General features: G+C 45.0%; 3 protein-coding genes across 3 annotated transcripts; 1 reads left to right on the top strand and 2 right to left on the bottom strand.

Annotated features, from left to right (window-relative positions):
• Positions 1–48: 48 nt before the first annotated feature.
• LOC126369086 (regulatory-associated protein of mTOR) lies at positions 49–13678 on the top strand. Its single transcript, XM_050013378.1, has 21 exons — positions 49–349; positions 1321–1423; positions 1882–2003; positions 2288–2407; positions 2491–3241; positions 3648–3889; positions 3957–4031; positions 4096–4595; positions 4662–4771; positions 4844–4956; positions 5197–5483; positions 5603–5658; positions 5752–6027; positions 7295–7424; positions 8449–8595; positions 8672–8775; positions 9606–9683; positions 9766–10252; positions 12222–12350; positions 12439–12581; positions 12669–13678. Exons 1-20 carry the CDS (start codon positions 170–172, stop codon positions 12503–12505), a joined length of 4077 nt encoding a protein of 1358 aa, XP_049869335.1. The 5' UTR covers positions 49–169; the 3' UTR covers positions 12506–12581; positions 12669–13678.
• Positions 13679–14214: 536 nt separating this feature from the next.
• LOC126368640 (EKC/KEOPS complex subunit Tprkb-like) lies at positions 14215–15328 on the bottom strand. Its single transcript, XM_050012714.1, has one exon. The coding sequence runs from the start codon at positions 14818–14820 to the stop codon at positions 14290–14292; it is 531 nt and encodes a 176-aa protein (XP_049868671.1). The 5' UTR covers positions 14821–15328; the 3' UTR covers positions 14215–14289.
• A 2653-nt stretch (positions 15329–17981) lies between these two features.
• LOC126368615 (vacuolar protein sorting-associated protein 41 homolog) lies at positions 17982–21292 on the bottom strand. Its single transcript, XM_050012674.1, has 2 exons — positions 20662–21292; positions 17982–20321 (listed from the first exon to the last, which is right to left on the bottom strand). Exons 1-2 carry the CDS (start codon positions 21092–21094, stop codon positions 18238–18240), a joined length of 2517 nt encoding a protein of 838 aa, XP_049868631.1. The 5' UTR covers positions 21095–21292; the 3' UTR covers positions 17982–18237.
• Between the last annotated feature and the right edge of the window lie 822 nt (positions 21293–22114).

Genomic DNA, 22114 nt, shown 5'->3' with positions numbered 1-22114 from the left:
TTGTTTTTAATTTTTGAGTGAATCGAAATGGAAATTTATTGTTTTTCCCATGTGGTGTTGAAAAATGGACGCGCACATGATTCTGTGAGGTTTTGAAAATGTTTTGCTTCAAAACTCGCGTTCGCTGAGCGTTATAAGTTGACAAAACCGTGACAAAGTGTTAGTGAAAATGACAGAAATGCCTCCTTATCTCACCGTCAAAGATGAGGAGAAAAATAGTGGACAAACTGATAGTGATTCCTCCGACATAGATGACTGGGATATGCCCCTGTGCTTCGATAAACCGAGGCATACGGAGCCTATCAAGGGTGCAGAGCGTGTGGAGCACTCGTGGAGAGTAAAAGAGAAGGTAAGCTCGTAGCGCGCTCACCCGCGGCTGCATGTGGGCGTAATTGCGTCTCTGCGGGCGGACGCTCCCGTGACCACAACAAACGCACATGGCTTGCCTCTGCGCAATGCTCCTTGTGCTCCAGAATTTTGCTAATGCTAATCTTCACATTTAAGTGATGAACACTCGTAATAGAGGTATTTTTGGATAGTTACTTGAATTGTTTACCAATTGAGTATAATCGAAGGTCAAGTTTACTATTTTTTACAGATTTATGTAATTATATAAATACTTCCCTATTGCAATTCGTACCATTTAGCATCCCTATTTTCATTATCCTAAAATTTATAGTCTGAATTAATAGTCCTAATGATTCTTTATCCTAATTGTATTACTCCTAATATATTTTATCCTAATATTTGTTTTCCTAACTATTACACATTATTAAAGTCTGTAGTCCTAATTTTCCATATTCCTAATATTTTTAATTCTAATGGAAGTTTTGGTGCTGATTCTGCAGACACAAATTTAATTTTGTTAGTTTGACACTTATAAGACTAGTTTTATCTCTGTCTTGCATACATCATCATTCTACCAAAATTAGGATTATTGAGTTTTAATAATTTACCTTAGAACAATAAAAGTTTAGGAACATCAACAGAGGTACCTAAGACCATTAAGGTGATTAATAATGTAGGACAATAAAATAATTAGGACTTTCGAGTATTAGAATTATTAAATATTAGGAATTTCATATTACAATAATCAACTTTAGGACAATAAACATTAGAATATTCAATGGCCCCCACTTAATATACCAATATTAACAGCTCTGAAAGATATATTCCAAAATAATCTTTAAAGATATTGTATATTCTTATAAAAATCTTACTGGTTGTAATGGGCCTCAACTTTCTACATTGACTAAATTGTAGTAGGTAGTTGTTTAACATTGCAAAGGGTGTGAATAATTTGTTTGTAACTGAGTGCAGTACAAGACCCACTGTGTGGCGCTGGTGCTGTGCCTCAATGTGGGTGTGGACCCACCCGATGTGGTGAAGACTCAGCCATGTGCTCGCCTGGAATGCTGGATCGGTAAATGCAATACATGTTCACTTACTATTTTGTTTTAAAATACAATTAATGTGTTTGTCTTTTATGAAAAGTGGGTAGTAAAAGTTGGTAATTGATTACTGTCTTATACAAAATCTATCTATATAGGTCCTAGGAACATGTTACAATATGTCTCATCATAATATATTCATTTGATCAGAATGTTTGTGGTGACTTGTAGCTCTGTCCAATTTGTTACAATTGTCTTTTTGTCTGTATATGTAAATATTCTTCAGTTTGCATTTAATAATTTAATTAAATCATAGATGGTGGATAATTATTGAATTTGCTGTTCTAATTAAAAAACAAATGTATGTATGTGAGTTGTGTAATAATAATAACAACTACATATATTCTTATATCAATAGAAAAAAATGTGTAGGTGTTGTGTGTGTGTGGTATAATTATGTATATATGTAGCAACATTGATGGTGTATCAGATCCAAACTCGCTGTCACCGAGCAAGGCGCTGGAGAGTATCGGGCACGCGCTGCAGGCGCAGTACGAGCGTTGGCAGCCGCGCGCACGGTACAAGCAGTCGCTCGACCCGACCAGCGACGAGGTACACATGATGAAAGTTCTCCATCAGGGGAAATGTGGCTGAAACTGTGTTAATTAACTGGGTGAGCTGTGCGAGCCAGGGGGCGCCTGCATCACCTTGCCGCAGGCCACGGGGTTTGCTACCCATTTAATTACATATTAAAAATGAACAATAATTTGTCTAATAATATATAATAAGCATTGTGTATAAAAATATTTTAATATCACGAACTTTGTACTCCCATAATACATGTATTATCCCTTTGTACATGTAATATGACAAAAATTAAATATATTCTTTTTCAGGTGAAAAAGTTGTGCTGTTCACTAAGACGCAACGCTAAAGATGAGCGCGTGTTGTTTCATTACAACGGCCACGGCGTGCCCAAGCCCACGGCGCAGGGCGAGATCTGGGTGTTCAACCGGGTGAGTAGACCGCAGTCGGTCGGTCGGCGCCGCCGCGGGCCGCGGGCGCCGGCGACTGACCCGCTCTGTACGTCTGTCTCCAGGCATACACGCAGTACATCCCGCTGTCGATGTACGACCTGCAGACGTGGATGGGTGCGCCCTCGCTCTACGTGTACGACTGCTCCAGCGCCGGTATCATCGTGGAGAACTTCAAGACGTTCGCCGAGCAGCACGAGCGCGAGCAGCTGCAGGCGGGCGCCCCGACGGCGGGGCCGCCGGTGTCGTACCGCAACTGCATCCAGCTGGCGGCGTGCGCGGCGGGGCAGGCGCTGCCCATGCACCCCGAGCTGCCGGCGGACCTGTTCACGGCGTGCCTCACCACGCCCGTCAAGATGGCCATGAAGTGGTTCGTGCTGCGCCACCGCACGCGCGGCGCCCGGCCCGACCTGCACGACCTCATCGACAAGATCCCGGGCCAGGTGACGGACCGGCGCACGATGCTGGGCGAGCTCAACTGGATATTCACGGCGATCACGGACACCATCGCGTGGAGCTCGCTGCCCGCCGAGCTGTTCCACCAGCTGTTCCGCGCCGACCTGCTGACGGCCAGCCTGTGCCGCAACTTCCTGCTGGCGGACCGCATCATGCGCTCGTACAACTGCACGCCGGTGTCGGCGCCGGCGCTGCCCTCGCTGGCCACGCACCCGCTGTGGGCCGCGTGGGAGCACACGCTGGACCTGGCGCTGGCGCAGCTGCCGCAGCTGCTGCAGCCGCGCCCGCCCGACTACCGCCACTCACCCTTCTTCCGCGACCAGCTCACCGCCTTCCAAGTCTGGCTCGACCTCGGTAAATGTACGACGCCGCATCCTCATTACATTACTTTATCGCTACTACAGTGTCCAACATACTTGTTCGTGGCCCTCGTTGCACCGCTTATACATTATGTACGTAACGCACCCACACATACACGTGTGCTGTTTTAATTACACGACTAGTGACTTTTTGTTAGTATTTGTTTAAATCACACCATATAATTGTTACGTTCAGAAATTAAGCAACGAAAATAGAAAATATTTCTAAACTACTTTAATATTTTTTTATGCTAAATGAACACATCACTTCCATGAAATTATATATTTTGTTGGTGTCTCCCAATTGTTGCATAACTTGTGTAAACCGCGCGAGCCGCGGCCGGCCGCCACCCTGCGGGCCTCGGCCCCGCGGGCGTGGCGGGTGCGACTGACTGCCGCTGGTGCAGGGTCGCCGCTGCGAGCGCCGCCGCAGCAGCTGCCCATGGTGCTGCAGGTGCTGCTGTCCACGCTGCACCGCGTGCGGGCGCTGCAGATCCTGTGCCGCTTCCTGGCGCTGGGCGCCTGGGCCGTGCGCGCCGTTCTGCACGTGGGCATCTTCCCCTACATGCTGAAGCTGCTGCAGGCGTCGGCGCCCGACCTGCGCCCCACCATGGTGTACATCTGGGCCAAGATCATCGCCGTCGACCCGGTGGGTGTCGCTCGTTGTCCAGTACGTGCGGCCGAGCCCGGCGTGACCGTATCGCTTTCTGTCGCAGAGCTGCCAGGTGGACCTCGTGAACGCGAAGGGGCACAAGTACTTCCTGTCGGTGCTGCAGGACCCGGCGGTGGACGTGAGTATCCCGGCGGGGGGGCGGCCGGCGCCGCCCGCCGCCTGTAACGCGTGTGTCTCCGCAGAGCACGCACCGCACGCTGGCGGCGTACGTGCTGGCGGGCATCGTGGACGGGTACGCGGCGGGGCAGGAGGCGGCGCTGCAGGGCTCCATGATCTCGGCGTGCCTGGAGCAGCTGGGCGAGCCGGCGCCGGCGCTGCGGCAGTGGGCCTGCATCGCGCTGGGCCGCCTGTGGCGCGCCTACGACGCGGCCCGCTGGGCCGGCGTGCGCGACCTGGCGCACGAGAAGCTGTACCCGCTGCTGCTGCAGCCGCAGCCCGAGGTGCGCGCCGCCTGCGCCTTCGCGCTGGGCACCTTCGTGGCGGCGGGCGGCGCCGGGCCGCGGACGGACCACGCCTGCGCGCTGGAGCAGCAGGTGGGCGTGGCGCTGGCCGCGCGGGCGCCCAGGGACGCCTCGCCGCTGGTGCGGGCCGAGATCCTGGCCGCGCTGCAGTGGCTGGTGCTCATCTTCGAGCAGCACTTCATCGCCGTGTACATCCAGGAGAGGATGCGCAGGAGCGACAGGTGTGTGCGGCGCCGCGTGGCCGGTGACGCCACGTGGCGCCGGTGCTGAGCGTGTGTTGTCCGCAGGCAGGGCGCGGGCGGCGGCGGCGTGGACCCGGGCCAGGACGCGCTGGAGCCCCGCGGGCCGGCCCGCGCCGCGGCGCCCGCGACGCAGCCGCTGGCCTTGCCGGCCATCGGTACGTACTCCGCGGCATACATACCCGCCGTGCAATTGACGCGTGTCGATGACAGCCCCGCTGTGTGTGCAGGGTTCGGGTCCGTGTACATGAAGCTGTGGCACGCGCTGGCCGCCATGGCTCGCGAGCCGCACCCGCAGGTGGCGCAGATGGCCGGCGACATCATCGCGCACGTCGCCAACCAGGTGCGTTCCACGAATATCAACATTCCAAGGCACTTATTGTTAAGTAGTTATCGATTAAAATTCAAAAATACGTAAAAAGAAATGAAATATTTTATTGATCATTTTAGATTGGCTGTTTGTGACTTCTGGATTAGCATTTTTAATTGATCTTTGAGCCGACCAACTAAGAAGTAAAAATAGTAATTTTACATAGTGTATTTAATTAGTCGATAATAACAATGCGTAATGGTATGCGTGCAGGTGGACAACGTGAGCCGCGAGGTGGAGCAGGCGGCGCTGGCGGGCAGCCCGGGCGGCGGGCGCGGCGGCTCGCTGCCGCCCTCGCCCAACACGCGGCCCGGAGCCCCGGCCTCCGCCCCCGCCGTGCCGCGGCGCCTGCGCACGCTCACGGCCGACGACGAGCCCGGCGCCCACGACCGCGACTCCGCCTCCTCCACCTCCGGTGAGTACCAGCGGCCGGGACCCGGCTCCACAGGTGATTACATACTTGACGTGGCTTCCGAACCACAGGGCGATCGGATTATTTAGCAGATATGAATGCACGGGATTAACTCTGCGAACTGATTAGGCAGTCACTAAATTGTATAATATTTTATGTGTTCTTAAAGAACGTCGATAGGGCGCTGTGCCGAGGGGTCCCTTGCAGCATTTCCCCGGCTGTACAGGTCGGGAGCAGATGCTGTAGTTTTAGGCGGACGAGACGTTCGTTATTGAAAAAATGACGATTCAAAGTGTAACTACGCTACCTACCGAACAACTATATTTTATAATTTGAATTCGGTAATCGACCCTAAGTATCGTGTTTCAAAGAAAGTATTTTTTTGTGGCACGTGTCGTGTCCACCGATATCCGTGAGGGGTGCCCGTGGAGCGCGGAAAACCCCCCCTCAGCAGAGCGTGTCCGCAGGCCCGGCCAGCAAGAAGGCCATCGTGAGTACGTCGTTCGTGGCGTGGTGCGCCGCGGCGGCGGCGCGGCCCGAGCCGGCGCCCGCGCCCGACGTGGAGGCGCGGCCCGAGCACGAGGCCCGCTGGAGGGCCGCGCGCAACCGGCGGCTGCGGGACCACGCCGCACGTACGTAGCGCACACACGCACACACGCACACACACGCACGCACACACACACACACACACACACACACGCACGCACGCACGCACACACACACACACACACACACCCACACACGCACGCACACACACGCACGCACGCACACACACACACACACACACGCACGCACACGCGCGCACACCATCGGAACCGATTTTTCTCGGTTCCAAATGAACCGGATATTCCCGGTTCTGAGGGTTATGAAAAAAACCGATTCCAAAATATAAAAACCGATTTTTTTTTGTTCTTTCAAAAATATTTTAAAATAGACAATAAAATGCGTTATTGCTATGTTAGAGTACTCGTGCGGTACTTGGTACGCAGGAATAACTTGAAATATCTTTTCGTAATATAGTTTACAGGATTTAGCGCCAAAAATTATAAACATTTTTTCGTGTGAACCCTTAATTTTGGTGTCGCGGGCTTGTACCCAAGCTTGGTGTACAGATTATGTTATTGTGTCATGATTGAGGTTTGTAATCAGGCGAGAGATAAAATACAATTCCGAGTCACACTCGTAAGAGGCTCAACGAACACGACACGTGTAGCCGCGGCTCGCCGGGCTTCCGACCTCCCGGCTATCGGACGTTTGCCTCGATCTACCTTGAGGCCGGGCCTGCCGAATATAACACATAATATGTCAGAATGTATTACAAGAAGGTTAATCCTAGTTATTCCTATATACCAAGTGGCATGCGCGTACTCAACATATGACTACATCGCATAATATTATGTTTCTTTTTATCGATTTTTAAAAAAATCCGAAAGATCCAAAAAATCCAGGTACCCGTTCTGACTTGTGTTAGGAACCCAAAAAACCGTCTCCTAAAATATATGCCGGTTCTCGATGCCCTATACCAAACACACCGCCACACACACACCGCCGCCATTCTACTCTCTATATTGAAACTTCCAACATGGACATTTTTATTACATTATCTTGTAAATAATAACTACTACAAATATGTACACAAAACCTCAAACAGCAGCATATTATCTTATATTATACATCAATGCAAAAAACCAACTATAACTAACTATAAACCTATTTTGCTGCTTTTACTTAATTTTGAATATTTTTACGTATCCTAATAATGTTGCGGCGTTCTATTACCACAACCTCTGAGAGTTTACGTCGGTACATGCAGAAAATTGTGTCGCCAGAAATGTCGAAGTCGACAATCGATTTGCATATCGAATGACTCTATTATTGTTTAAACAAATGTGAGCGCAGGGCTCCGCGGCACCCGCGTGGCGCGGCTGGAGACGCAGGGCTTCCACTCGCGCTGCCCGCTGCCGCCCGCCGTCGTGCTGTTCCACCCCTACGACCAGCACCTCGCCGTCGCCAGCAAGGACAACTTCGGGTAACATCTGGCTGCCTGCTAGCTCACGTGCTCATACTGACCTTCCTTCCTGCAGACACCTAATTTTATTTTAAGTTATAGGAATCAGAATCATTTATTCAACGTAATTATCATGGATAAACTTGTTGAAGGTCAATGTAACATTTTTGAATTTACGTCATTTCGCAAGGTGTTATGGCTGAGGAGAAGAAATGACAAGAAACTGCAACAGCAACACATCTTTTACAAACCAATGAGGATATACATTACAAGTTATTTAATAACTAGAGGAACACATTCAATACCAGACATTTTTATCATTTAGGTAGTCATTTTTTTTTTTTTTTAATTAAGATGGGTTTGCTCATTAATCTTATAATAAGCTTTTTTACATAAAGTAAGCTTCACGTGAGCTTTAAATTTATTTTCTGACAAATTTAAAATATTATCTGGTATTTTATTGTAAAAACGTATACATAACCCCTACTACATAACGTATACATAATCCGGGCGAATCAGATACGCAATGCAACCTGTTTGACGTGTGCTGTTAACTTAATTTTGGCGGATTATTAGCCAATGTAAAATTCTGACCAAAAATTGACGTGTGTTCCATATATATTTGATGCCGGTCGATTATTCCTTTCCTTTTCAGCGGATAAGAAAATGACGGGTATAACTTAAAATTAGATGGAGTTTATTGGGATCAGCACTACACATTGACGTTATCGTACACGCGCATCTGTGTGTGTGTAGCCTGACGCCCGTACGATTGAAGACTAAAGTAAGACTGAGGGGGTGAGGTAAACCTAGCTCAGCCGCTGGTGGGGAGCGGAGAGTTGCCGTTCTATACGTAGTATGCTTTTGATGAGTTGCATAAAGTGTCCATTGCGAACGGTCAGGTCGACGAAGACTCGGACGACACTTGTGTCGATTACCATTAAACCGCCAAAGGTCTGATCCGGTCTGTTATAAGTCAATAGTAGTACACCAAGTTTCGTATATACCGGGGTATCGTTACCAGCGTGAAGGTTGTCTGCTGCAGGATCTGGGACTGGGGCACGGCGGCCAAGCTGTGCGTGGGGTCGTGGCGGCGGGCCTGGGGCCGCATCACGGCGCTGGCCTACCTCAACGCGCACCAGCACGCGCTGCTGGCCGTGGCCAGCCACGCGGGGCAGCTGGCGCTGTACAGGTGCGTGCGGGGGAGGGGGGCGGGGGGCGGCGGTGGGGGGCGGCGCGGGGCCCGAGTACAGCGTGGTGTGTTGCAGGCCGCTGGGCAGCAGCCTGGAGCCGGCGCTGGTGTCGGCGTGGCGGGCGCTGCCGGTGCGGGCCGCCGCCGACTACCGCCCGCCGCCGGCGCAGCCGCTCTACAGTACGTGTCCTCCCTCGCACACCCCACACCTCACCCACACACTACACTCTTGCACTGGTAATGGCTCATCTTCCTACAAGCGCGCCTCCTTGGGCTCGCGATGTCGAGACTTGTATGAAGATAGCTCCCTATTTCAATCAATCAATAATACTTTATTGCACAACAACATATACAAAGGACATAAACATACGAATAAAACATAACCTATTTCCTAGTTACTATACCGCATTGGTGCGACATTTGCTTCGCTTGCTTTCCCGCATGTTCCCGGTCTGAGGGTGGCGGGTTCCCCGCTATATTCACGTGTCATTTTTAAGGCTTGTAGATGGTTTTCTTTTCTAAAAATAGAATATTCAGTTGATATATTTCCGTAAAGTTTAGATTATATCCGGCGGGGAGTCGGGCGACTCAGAACGGCGACACATTCACGTAATGATAAGAGAGTAAACGAGCCTTTGGCGTGTAGTTTTGTAATGCATGAATCAATGAATAATGTCAGTGTCAGAGCGATTTAATAAATAGTTAGTAATAATGTGAGTAAACGGCAGAACGATTGCGCCGTTGGGGCTCGGTCACTGTATATAACATAAACTGCCTATATATGTCCCACTGCTGGGCACAGGCCTCCCCTCAATCAACCGGAGGGGGTATGGAGCATACTCCACCACGCTGCTCCAATGCGGGTTGGTGGAGGTGTTTTTACGGCTAATAACTAAACTCGGTCCCGGTCACTGTATATAGTCGTGCCTTATTAGATGAGATATACGTGCCGGTGAAAGCATGACGTGTTTGGTTCGCTCGTGACGTGGATGTATGTTGCGGTCCGCCAGGCCTGGCGCAGCTGGTGTCGGAGCAGTTCGCGGGCGGCGACGAGCGGCCCGCCGCGGGCCCCGACCCCGACCTCGCGGGTGAGTGCCGTGCCGCGGCAGGGCGGGCTGGGGACGCCATTCCACATTATCCAGTACATTGTAGTATGTCCCCGTGGCGCAGGCGGCGCGGGCGCGGGCGCGGGCTACGCGGCGGGCCCGCCCGGGGTGCTGCTGCGCTGGGCGGGCGCGCGCTGCTCGCTGGCGCTGGCGGGCCCGGCCGCCGTGCTGCGGCTGTGGGACGCGGCCGCCGAGCTGCTGGCGGCCGACGTGAGCACGGACACGGACGCGGCCGCCACGGCGCTGTGGCGGGGCGGCGCCGCGCCGGCGGGGCCCGACGCGTGGCTGTGCGCGGCCGGCTTCGCCGACGGCGCCGTGCGCGCCTGGGACGAGCGCGCGGCGGGCGCGGGCCCCGTGCTGGCGCTGCACGAGCACGCGGCGCCCGTGCTGAGCTGCGCGCGCCGCAGCGACGTGCACGTCATGCTCACGGCCTGCGCCGCCGGCCAGCTGCGCCTCTACGACACGCGCAAGCTGGCGCCGGCGTCGCCGCTGCGGGCGCCGGGGCCGCTCGCCGCCGTCGACGTGCACCCGCTCGCTGACCTGCTGGCCTGGTCTGTACCACCCTCCACCCCGCCACACCCTGCTGGCGTGCTCTGTACCCTATCACCTCCACCCCGCCATCGACTCTCCTATCACACACCAAATTATAATTACTTACACTAATACACTTCTCATCAAAAAAATCGAAACACCTTGCAAGTTTACGTTTTGTCAGGATTATCAGAAAAATGTGTACTTTTGGGAATAAATGTTAAATGTCGTTTAATAGTGAGTAATATGAGCTTATCAAATCTTAATGTTAATGTTCTAAATTTAAATGAATTTTTCATAGGTTTCGTATTTTGTTAAATGAGTCATTTTTATTCCGTATGGAGTATAAAGGAAATGGATAAAACAACACACGTAAATGAAAAAAAAAGCTAAAAAACGTTTATTTAATAACTTGTATTCCCTCCCCGAGCTCTAATTACTGCTTCCATACGGTTCTTCATCGATCGGATGAGAGTCACGATCACATGCTGTGGTATATTGTCCCATCCCTCTTGAATTGCATCTTGCAGCTGGCTAAGTGTTTCTGTGGCAGGATCTCTTGCTCGAATTTGTCTCTTTAATTCATCCCACAGATGTTCAATGGGATTCATGTCCGGGCTTCTTGCTGGCCATTCCATAATAGAGATATCGACTTCGTTAAGATAATCTCGTACGACGCCCGCGGTGTGAGCCCTAGCATTGTCGTGCATGAATATGAAGCCGTTGCCAATAAAATGTGCATAGGGCATCACATGAGGCTCGAGACACTCTTCGACGTACCGATGACAGTTTAGTGCAGGCAGACGTGGCCCAGACACGAAAGCAAGCTCTGTCTTACCGTCGGCGCTGATTCCTCCCCAAACCGTCCACGAACCGCCACCATAGCTGACCTTTTCTTCAATGCAGCATTGTGCATAGCGTTCTCCGTCTCTTCTGTAGACCTTGTTCCTTCCGTCGTCGTTACCATACAGCATAATTTTACACTCATCAGAAAAGAGAACTTTGCTCCACTGTAGGTATGACCAATTTAGGTGCTCACGTGCAAAGTTAAGGCGCGCTCTTCGATGGTCTGCAGTTAATTTCGGCCCATTTGCTGGCTTATGCGGTACCAGTCCACGATCCTTCAACCTTCTTCTAATTGTAGAGTCACTTACAGCCACCCTTCGTACAACACGAAGCCGCTGCTGCAGTTGAAAAGCGTTAAGGCGTCGATTTCTTAAAGAAGTTGTTACAATAAATCGATCATCTCGCTCAGAAGTGATCCGATTCCTGCCAGATCCTGAACGGCGCGTGAACAAACCAGTCTCCCGATAACGTTTATAGACTCTATGAACAGATGACAGGCTTAGATGCAGTCTTGCAGCCACAACACGCTGACTAAGGCCAGAATCCAGCAATGCCACAACTTGGGCGGCTTCTGTGGGCGAAGTATCCATACGTTTTAGAAAAAAAACCTTTTTTCAGACGTCCCAAAGTCACAGTATTGAAATAAAAAACAAAAAGTTTAAGGATAGGCGCCAATTTTTAGTTTTTAAACGCTAAATGTACTCCAACCCTAAACACACATTTGTCTCAAAACAGTGATTCATTTCGTTTATAAGATAAACAAATGAAATTCTAATTTTGAATTTAGAATTTTCGCTTATTACTGTAATGGCCAAACTGCCAGCTATACATTTATGTATTTTTTTTCATCGTATGAATTCTTTTTTGTGTTAAATTCGGACAGAAACAATGAAAACGGAAGTGTTTCGATTTTTTTGATGAGAAGTGTATAAATAATGTCTGAAAATAAATCTTTATTATTATTACGTTCTGTCCTATCCACTTCCGGAGGTCTTCATAGTAGTAGTAGGCTTTAAATCTGCCTAAATGATGGCGTAGTAATGAATGATACAACTAAAAAATTAAGTAGACCCTCTTCTTCGTCTCGAGTACGTATATACATGTCCGTAATAGAGATAATTCTGGTCATGTACGTTTTCGCAGCGGATCGGTGAACCAATGCATCGGCATCTACGACCTGAAGGGCTCCTCGCTGAACACCATCCGATTCCACGAGGGCTTCATGGGCGCGCGCATCGGCCCCGTCTCCTGCCTCGCCTTCCACCCGCTCAGGTACACTCACCTACTCGCTCGACGCCAATGTCGATGTATACATTTTTAGTTAGCAAATGCTAAACCGTAGTACGTGTGTGTGCGGCAGGTGCGCGCTGGGCGTGGGGTCGAAGGACTCGACGGTGTCGGTGTACGTGTCGGAGGCGCGCCGGTGACCCTCGCTCTACAGCCTGGCGCTGCCCTTCCAGTGACCCCGCCGGCGCCATGCTCCATGATTACACGACACACCACGTCGGTAACTTCGCTGTTTACAGCCGTGTGGATATAAACGACAACAAGAAATATTCGATGAGCGATGATTGCTAATTTTTGTTCCAGAATAGAAGCCGCGAGCGCCGGTTGACAATGAATACTTGGTGCTACTGCGCCGGCGCTGCGCCGCGCACGCCTCCGCCTTGCGGCCGCGATCATAATGCAATCATGTATGGACAGTTTTGCTAATCTATACAACATTCGGTCTTATTGACTTGGTAATGAAATGGGTGATGATGAACTGTGTATAGTATACCTGAATTTTACGTGTATTTTATATAGAGTGGCCCGAGCCGCGGTCGCCGCGGACGCGATACAATGCAACTAAGCTAGCCAAATACATTATACATATTATATAGTCACAAACATAATGCTTTAACTATGTACGGTTAGTAAATAATAAGTCGGCATTAAGTTACGCCAATGGCATCGTACCACTTGCAAATTTTGCAATATTGTAGATAATTTATTATTAAACGTAAGTACCTACTTGTTTGTATCATGCATGAATAATGCGAGCGAGTGGTAGTGTCGCGGCCGCCGCCGCAGTCGCCGGACAGACAGCCGCGCGTTAACCGTACAACGTTGATTGTGATGATGGAACTTGTGTTGACTTGGTTCTCACTAACTTTCCCCGGTCTTCTTACTATAAACATAACATCTATATAGCTGCACTATTAGTTGTGTATGGCTGTGATAATCATTGGGGCAACTACAACAGTCTTTATTTTTCAAAACTTAATTTATGCACTTTACTATTAGTTTATGCAATAGTTAGTAAACAAATAGTCCACTAATATTCAACAGTTATAGCTGTGTTCTAAAGATAATGAAATACAATACCGTTATAATAGCGAGTGGAGGTGCGGCCCCGGGACCGTATAGTGTTCAGTAGCACACGCGTCGACCAAGTGTTTACGAGGTGCTACGTACAACATTACCGAGACTATTAGGATACAAGTGCCGCGAGCACGCGCCGATATGCGGCTTTTACGATTCATACCGTGTTAACAGATTGTCACTATTTTTTGATTTTATACTAAGAATCGGTTCACAATTTTGTGATTAGTACGTTTCAGAAGGTTCCTAAGACTTAATAAATTACAGCTGCCATTTTATTTTAAAGATAGGTTTTGTTTATTATAATGTAATAATTATTCAAGATAATTTTGTGTTTGTTAATAACTTAGGATTAGTTTATGAAATAACAAAATAATTGTGCATGAAATGAAACTGAAGAAATATTTTCAATTATTATTTGAAACTACCATTTAAACTGGAGTGGTAGTCATAGGTTTAAGTGATATAAGCATTTAATAAAATATAATTCTCTATTTCTTATTTATCGGTTTGAGTGAACAAACGCCATTTTAATCTGAATCCAATGAATGTAGGAATTTGTTGCCATAATGTATACATAGTGCATATTAGTATCTGCTGATCAAACCACAAAGGGATGTCACAGACGAACAAATGAGAAGCTTACACTGTGCTGATTATTGTATCATACTGTTGCAATTTGTCTATCAATTGATTTGGTTGCTTTTTACAAGTGTAATTTAAATGTACATTTTACATAATAATTAAATGTTGTTGTTAAAATAAAATATGGTTTAAAAGTAAAATCTTTTATTTTCTAATTTAAAATTATATCTAGTAACAATAACAAATTAATATTCCTTCACATCTAATGTGAAACAAAGGTTTTGGTAGCCATCCTGCTTACAATGACATCCAACAAGTCCACATCATCCTTCAGATTGTTCAGTTTGTAAACACTTTTCACATCCTTGATATTAGTGAGTGAAGTGAGCTCACTCATTGGACTGATGTCTCCATCTATTTGTTCTACAATATCTGCACTGAAGTCTTCTTCTGACGTTATCAGAAAACAAACTAGTAAATCCTGTTCTTTCTCTATTCCAAACTTTGCTAGACTTTGTGAGATGTTTTTGGTGAGTGAGAGATTGTAGAGTATTTCTCCATAGACGGTGCGCGTGACCATATTGCCGTGAAGACGGGACAGTGCGGCGCGGTTGGCGGCTGCCGCCAGCTGCAGCGGCGACACTACCAGACTCGGCTTAACCACGCAGCAGCGCCATGCACCAGATATCACTTTACTTCTGATCTCTTCTACATTTTTTACATTTTTAATTAAGACCACTTTCAGCTTAGTTTTAGTAGCGGGATCAAGATCACATACATATTCGGGTATCATGTTTTCAAATAGTTGAGGTTATGTTTAGAAAAGTCCATTTATAACTTGACAAATCATCAAAATCCAGATACAGTTACTTAACATTGAAGTGTTTTAATTATTTAGATTGAAATTGATTATTTTAGTTCTATTATTAGAACAAACTGATTAACAAGAAATGGTTTTCTCATTGTTTTTTTTTTTTTTTGGTTTGGTTTTCCCCGAAGGGTAAGGCAAAGGGAACTATGCCCATACAGCCATGTCTGACGTATTTTTTTTTCTTGATGATTAATGAAATGATGAAAGGTGATGATGATGAAACCTAAGCCCCCACCCTCGGAGTAGACTCCTACTCCGAACCCCAAACGAATTAACTCAAAAGTCCGCATAAACTTTTGAGTTATGAAGCGGCTTCCTGACACGAAGCGAAAATAGGCAGATACACTTTGTTTATTGAATACTCCAATATAATAACACTCGCGAATGTCTTCCGACTAACTTAATGCGATCATTAACCACAAAACACCACTTCGTATTAATTATTTAGATTATTCAATGAAGAAAGCAACTGTCCTGTTCCCGTCTCCCGCCAAAAAGCCGGATTTTCTGACACCTGTTGTCAGATTCCAAAGACCTTGTATAGAATAGACGGAGCATATTTAAGACGAAAGAAAAACATAGGTTTTGTCTTTCGCACTCATGTGAGCCGTCATAAGTTAAAAAGAGATAAATATACTATCGTCGTAACGTCTTTTGTACTCGTGTAGCGGGTTTGTTATAGAAACGTACCTATAGTATATGTTTTTGTATCAGAACCACTAGTGCCGTTCCATGTTTTTATCGACATTATTATTGGCTAAATATTTCATGTTAGTCCAAGATCTAAAAAATATACATTACAAATTGAATGATTAATTAAATACAGAAATAACGACCTAGTATCCATACCTGGGTGGGTAGAACCACAAGTAAATTAGTTAAAACGATACCTATTTGTACCCTGATAGAAAGATACCTAAGAAGAACCGTACGTTGCGGTGACAGATTCAGAACCACTTATTCAACGTAATTATCATGGACAAACTTGTTAAAGGTCAATTTATCATTTTTGAATCTATGTCATTTCGCAAGGTGTTATGGCCGAGGACGGTCCATCTAGTCCACATATACTATAGTATCATTTTAATACGATATTGCGGCCACCCTTTGGTTGCTATAAATCACATACCTACCCTTTTATAAAAATTAAATACACGTTTTTCATTGACTTGACCGGAAATCGAATCGGCTCTCGATACAAGAAGTAGAAGACCTTCTAGTATATTTTGGGGATTATCTCAATGCGATTAAAGAATAAAAGCAAATACTTCTTTATAAGATTTTTATTCAATATAGTTAGAATACAATGACTACGAAGCACTGAACAATTCCGACTTTTGGTGATAAAAAAAAAAATATTTCCTCTTGTTCACTTTCTTTAGAAGTGTATAGTGTCGGCTCTGGTCGTTATAACTTTACCTGCAAGAATGGCACATATTAACGTGGAGCACACAAATACACAAGTGCATGTTTACACATTGCACATAGAAGGAATAATCACAGGTAATTACAAAAATAGTTATTCATACTAATTATTTATAGAAGGAATAATCACAGGTAATTACCAAAATAGTTATTCATACTAATTATTTTGTGCAATAGAGAATATTTGTATTGTATTGAAATATTTTTTCCATGCTAATGTAGAATACAAAAACGAAATAGCTGCAAATTTATCTATAAACTTATAACTAAACTTAAACTCACCTTATGTGAGATATGTGAGTGAATATTGTTGGTACTGCATCTCTATGTAATATTTTTGTTTGGTATCCTGCTCGATAGAAAGCAAGATACATCGAAATGTAATTAGCACAGGCTTAAATAAGGAGAAGGCGTCCTTCAGAAGAGAGAATTATCTCGTTTCATGGTCTGAATCTAATTGTTTCTTAATTTCTTGTTTCGTAAATTAGGATATTTAGGAAATCTGGAAAATACAATATCTTTATGTAATCTTCATCCAAATCGGAAACAGGTCGAAAAATAAATTAAACGTGAATAGAATAACGCAACATGTAGATGTTACATTCAAACATAATATTATGTTATCGATATCAAAGGACAACACTACTTATAATACTTTGGGTACATGATCTGTCAAAGCTGATTAACGTAAAATGTGAAATCAATTATTTGTACAAATGTGACGGCTTTGCTGAAAATATGCGTCTGCATCGTGTTTAGGGCTCAATAAACTTTACAAAAACCAGACCAGGTAATGTATTTCTTGCACACAAACATGTATTATGTGGTCGATAACTTACCCATGGTGAGACATTGTTTGATCGTTCTCCATTATAACACCCATTCTACTCTCACAACCAATAGCTACGCAAGCCATGGTTCATAATGAATAACTATTTCACAGATTGTTTATATAAAAAGTTAAAATAATGTCCCAAAACACCAAAAAACTAACGGCAGGTTTGGTATCCAGCTGACTACCACAACATCTCAAAACGGTAAACACTGACGTTCTAGACAGCGGTGTTTGTCTATGTTTGTTTCTTTTTTCCACAGAGATTGTTGCCATAGGGAAGAAAGAGAGCTGTGATAGTTTGATCGTCACTCTAAAATATTATCCGTCTATTCTATACAAGGTCTTTGTTTTGCCCCGAGGAGGAACAGGCAAAGGAACATAGCCATACAGCCTAGTCAAATGAAATCACTCCCAGACTAGTTCAGATGAATAGGTAGCTACCTAGCTACTACGTGCCCACCATATTAGTCTGTGACAACATTTTTTGGGCTAATTGGGACAACACTGTCTACGTCTACGGTGACAGTACTGACAGTTGTCCTTAGGGTTTCAAAAAATCTACTGAATATCGATTGTTTTCTAAGGGTTAAATATTATCGATAAAAAGATTACAACGAGGGACTTTCGAAATAAATAATTAGAATTTACACCCTAAAATGGTACCTTTCCCCGCCGCTCCGGTACATCTCCTAGACGTATGCAAGACTAGTATGTTAACCCCTCTAAATAAGGCATCTCTAAACACAGATCAATATTTTTTCCAGTTTCAAAAGCATTGATCATTTAATCTACCTGAGATAGATGTATGTAAAATTACAAGCGGTTTAATACAGGTCATGATTTAATAGAATAACCTAAAATAAGGAAAATTATCCAAGCCACTTCATTATAAAAAAGCACCATAACAACAATAATTGTGATACATACCTACACACAATAATACTATATTACTTTATTTATATGTTACTGATTGATAACATTGCAATACACTAATGGGGGAAATGTTATTACTTGAAAAATATTATATTATGCACAGTTTGTATCTATAGTTAAATGTTGAGCATTAGTAATAACATGGGTCACATTTTGACTGCACTACAGATGGAACAGTTATTGCACTGGACACCCTCCGGCAGACACTCAATGTGGAATGAGTGCCGACAGTTGTACACTATTAGATCTGAAGCATTAGACAAGTCCTTGATTATTATACGACCCTGGCAGACACAGCATGACACCTCGTCTGTCACCGATATGCCTCTCTGCTGGCCAATTATCAATTTTTTATGTAATTCAAAATAGTTCTTCAAAGTGATAGCTTTGCAGGCTTCCTGAACTGACAGCTGAAGGTGATAGTCACACATCATTTTCGCCAGAGACTCTTTCAAGTCCTTGATTTCACAACCAGAGGGTATGTTCTGTATTAACATGCGTGGGTCTACATAGTTACCTATTCTCTTTAACAACAATGTGACATACTCGGGCTTGTCCACTGTGTGTTTTATCAAATCACTCCACAGTTCTTTGTCATTGTGTTCCTGGCAAAAGTTTATAGCTTGGTTGATGTCATTCAGCTTCTCAATAATTATTTGTAAAGCTTCTCTTGTGTTTCCTATGCGACCAAGAAGGAATACTCTCTCTGGATAGAACTCGTTGCTCTGGCATACATCCAGGGCCTCTTGAATGGGGTAATTGTCACTGCATTTTAAAAATGGTAGAAGTTTCTCTCTGGCATATTTAGCATACAGCCTTACCAACTTCCCATGATATCTGCCATTTGGTTCTATTTTACTATAAGCATCTAAATATTTGAAAAGGAACATGTCCTGATTTTTCAGTTGCTTTTCAACTACTTCAACAGGAACCTTTGTTTTGTCCAGCAGCACAGCAATTGCTTTATCACAGTCGAGAGTCATCAGATCCAGTATTTTATCATGTATAACATTGTACATGTTATGTTTTGTGATTAATTTGAAGACATCTTTATGTTGAAGTGACAAATATGTATTAAGAGCCTTGTCATATTTTTTTTGATAGCAATAAAGTAATGCTAGAGCTTCTAAATATATATGTTTGTCCACCTCTGTGGTCAACAAGTGTTCTAATACCTCTTTCACTATGACACCAGTCTTGTATAATGCCGGATTCCAATCTTGCACCAGTTTAAGGAACCCTTGTGGATCAACTTTGAGGTATTCATAGAAGATCAATTCATATGCATGTGAACATAGAGCTTGTTCAGGAGCTCGAGGCACATATGGGCTGATTGCTCTCAGTTGGTTGACAGCAGCAAACTTGTTAATTTGTGACTCCCATAAAACTTTATCATTTTTACATATCCTGGCACACAGGATGGCTGCATCTTCATACTGATGTTTTGACATTAAATGATCTAAGTACTGCTCCCCAACAGTAACAACAGTATGCCTGGCTGTCTTGCCGCCAGCTTCCTCAAGCACAGACATAGCCTTCTCATATCTTTCATGTTCTGTGAGCCAGTTTACCCTGTCATCAATGTCATATGGGCTAGCTATAACAATGTCTTTTGGTGACACAATAAAAAATCTGTTCTCTTCTATAAGCATGTCCAAATAGTAGTCATTGCAGGAGTATTCTTCATAGCCTCTAATGTTGAGGGTGTCTGTAGATACTTCACAAAATTCACAGTCTTTGTAGTCTGACACTGTGAGCACTGGCCTCTGTGCCTTGCCAGTGTCTGGATCACATTCTTTTGGTACTCCCAACAACACCAGCTGGTCATCCAATGGACCAAGTCCACTGATATAATATTCAGTTTGAAATGTGTACACAGGATCCACAAGGTATTCCGTGACATCTCGTGTTTGTAATTCTACATGACTTCGTTTTCGTATAACACATATTCTAATTGTGTCCACCCACCCAATCATTAAAGTTTTAGGAGCTGACCACAGAAGGTTACACCGATAGTCTTCTATGGATCTACTGGGACTTTTCTCCCACTGAATGAGACCAAGTGAGCATCGTGCTGAGAGATCATAGACTCTGACTCCCACCTCACTGGCCCAAGCCACAAATCTGTCATGCCAAGCCATTGCTTGGACGTAGCCTTCACACTCACAGAGTACAGTGCTGCGCAGTCTGTTCAGGAAGGTTTTCTCATACAGTGTCAATTTATTGTCCCCTGCAATCAACAATACTATTATACTTATAAACCATTATACAATACAGGAAACAGCAGTTAATATTAGTATTATCACTCAGGCTTTAATTAACATCAAATATATAGTTAATCATTATAAATGAAACAGTTCTAGATATGAGGCAGTGTACCACATGTTTCGATTAAGATATAATTCTATATTGAATATAATTGATGGATGGAAAGGAAAGAGCTTTAATGAAAAAAGAGACAGAGGTATAATATTTCGCATTATTTTTGGTACAATAAAGATGGAACACGTAAGAGCTGTGAGTTACTGTAAATAACAGTGTAAATTAGTAAACTATTATAAATTGATCACCTGTGAGGAACCTCCTGCCAGAGCCAGATTTAAAGTAGTGAGGGTCGAGCGCGACGGACTTGACGACGCGGCCGAGCGACAGGCTGTGCGTGTTGTCGTCCGAGTAGAGTCCGTACACCAGCACCTTGCCGTCGTCCGAGCAGCTGGCCAGGTAGTCGCCATTCTGGTCCACAGAGATGTTGTTGACGGCGATGGCGTGCGCCTGCAGCTCGCGCTCGCCGCCCGGTGCGATAGGGACCGTGTTTCCCTCGTGGTCCAGCAGATGTATCACGCCCCACTGAGTGCCGAGACAAATGAACTTGGTGTGAACGCAAATGCAGCTCACCGCATCCTTCAGCAGGATGTTCTGGACATCATTTCCCATTCGATCGTACTTCAATTTCGGTTCTTCGTCCGGCGGCAGGCTATCGCAGCTCTCTAGGTTTAGAGCCATATTTGCGTATCGACCGAACCCTAGCTTGTTTATTACATGTTACAATAACGAAATAATACACTACACTAACTATATTTCCACAAAAACAATTTTCCTTGTCTGATATTTTGGTAGAATTTCTCAATTTTTGACGTTTTATTTATGCTGTGACGGGTTGCTATTTACAATATTAAAAAGTTACCAAATTCAAAATATAGTCAACCATAGAGCAACATGGACCTCCGTCCGCCGGAGGTCATCAGCACTTGATACTTAGAGACTTGATAGAAAAATGATTATGGATCGGTCGTGTATTATTATATCGGAGTATTCAATGGACAAAGTGTATCTGCCTATTTTCGCTTCGTGCCAAGAAGCCGCTTCATAACTCGAAAGTTTATGCGGACTTTTGAGTTAATTCGTTTGGGGTTCAGAGTAGGAGTCTACTCCGAGGGTGGGGGCTTAGGTTTCATCATCATCACCTTTCATCATTTCATGAATCATCAAGAAAAAAAAATACGTAAGACATGGCTGTATGGGCATAGTTCCCTTTGCCTGACCCTTCGGGGAAAACCAAAACAAAAAAAATAAATAAAAAAATACATAGTTTCTTTCTTTTTCGCGCCAATATTCAATTTTGTTAAAGCAATAATATTAAATTAATGATGAGCAGAAATTTCTATCCTTACCAATATGATAAACATTTATCACCTTTTGGGCGACAAGTGTTAAAAAACTTAATTAAAATAAGTGGTAAGTAATTAGATACCTACCTAGGTACGAAGCTCATGTATAAAGGCACTTAACATAAGTATTACCGTTACATTTATAGAGCGAGACAGGATCAAAAATCCTGTAGTACCACAACATCATTGCTACAATCCTGCACAGAACAAAACAATAACGTAAGTTGATCTTTCACTGAGCGCGGCTGTAAATTGCCTTTTAGTAACTTGTAACACGCTCCCCACTCCGTTGGCGATTAAGGGCGTGAGTTGCGTTGATGTGTCTTTTAAAGTAGCTCCGGTTAGTGAGACATTG

This window comes from Pectinophora gossypiella, chromosome 8 (assembly GCF_024362695.1).
Source record: "Pectinophora gossypiella chromosome 8, ilPecGoss1.1, whole genome shotgun sequence".
Classification (NCBI taxonomy): Eukaryota; Metazoa; Arthropoda; class Insecta; order Lepidoptera; family Gelechiidae; genus Pectinophora; species Pectinophora gossypiella.
This window is presented reverse-complemented; position numbering and strand designations above follow the sequence as displayed.

Excerpts from the sequence above, each read along its gene's own strand:
- LOC126368640 (XM_050012714.1), bottom strand. The coding sequence starts at position 14,820 with ATGATACCCGAATATGTATGTGATCTTGATCCCGCTACTAAAACTAAG.
- LOC126369086 (XM_050013378.1), top strand. The coding sequence starts at position 170 with ATGACAGAAATGCCTCCTTATCTCACCGTCAAAGATGAGGAGAAAAAT. Across the intron at positions 3,890-3,956 it reads AGATCATCGCCGTCGACCCG|AGCTGCCAGGTGGACCTCGT; the intron begins GTGGGTGTCGCT and ends TTTCTGTCGCAG. Across the intron at positions 4,596-4,661 it reads AGGATGCGCAGGAGCGACAG|GCAGGGCGCGGGCGGCGGCG; the intron begins GTGTGTGCGGCG and ends TGTTGTCCGCAG.
- LOC126368615 (XM_050012674.1), bottom strand. The coding sequence starts at position 21,094 with ATGGCTCTAAACCTAGAGAGCTGCGATAGCCTGCCGCCGGACGAAGAA. Across the intron at positions 20,322-20,661 it reads TGGCAGGAGGTTCCTCACAG|GGGACAATAAATTGACACTG; the intron begins GTGATCAATTTA and ends TGTTGATTGCAG.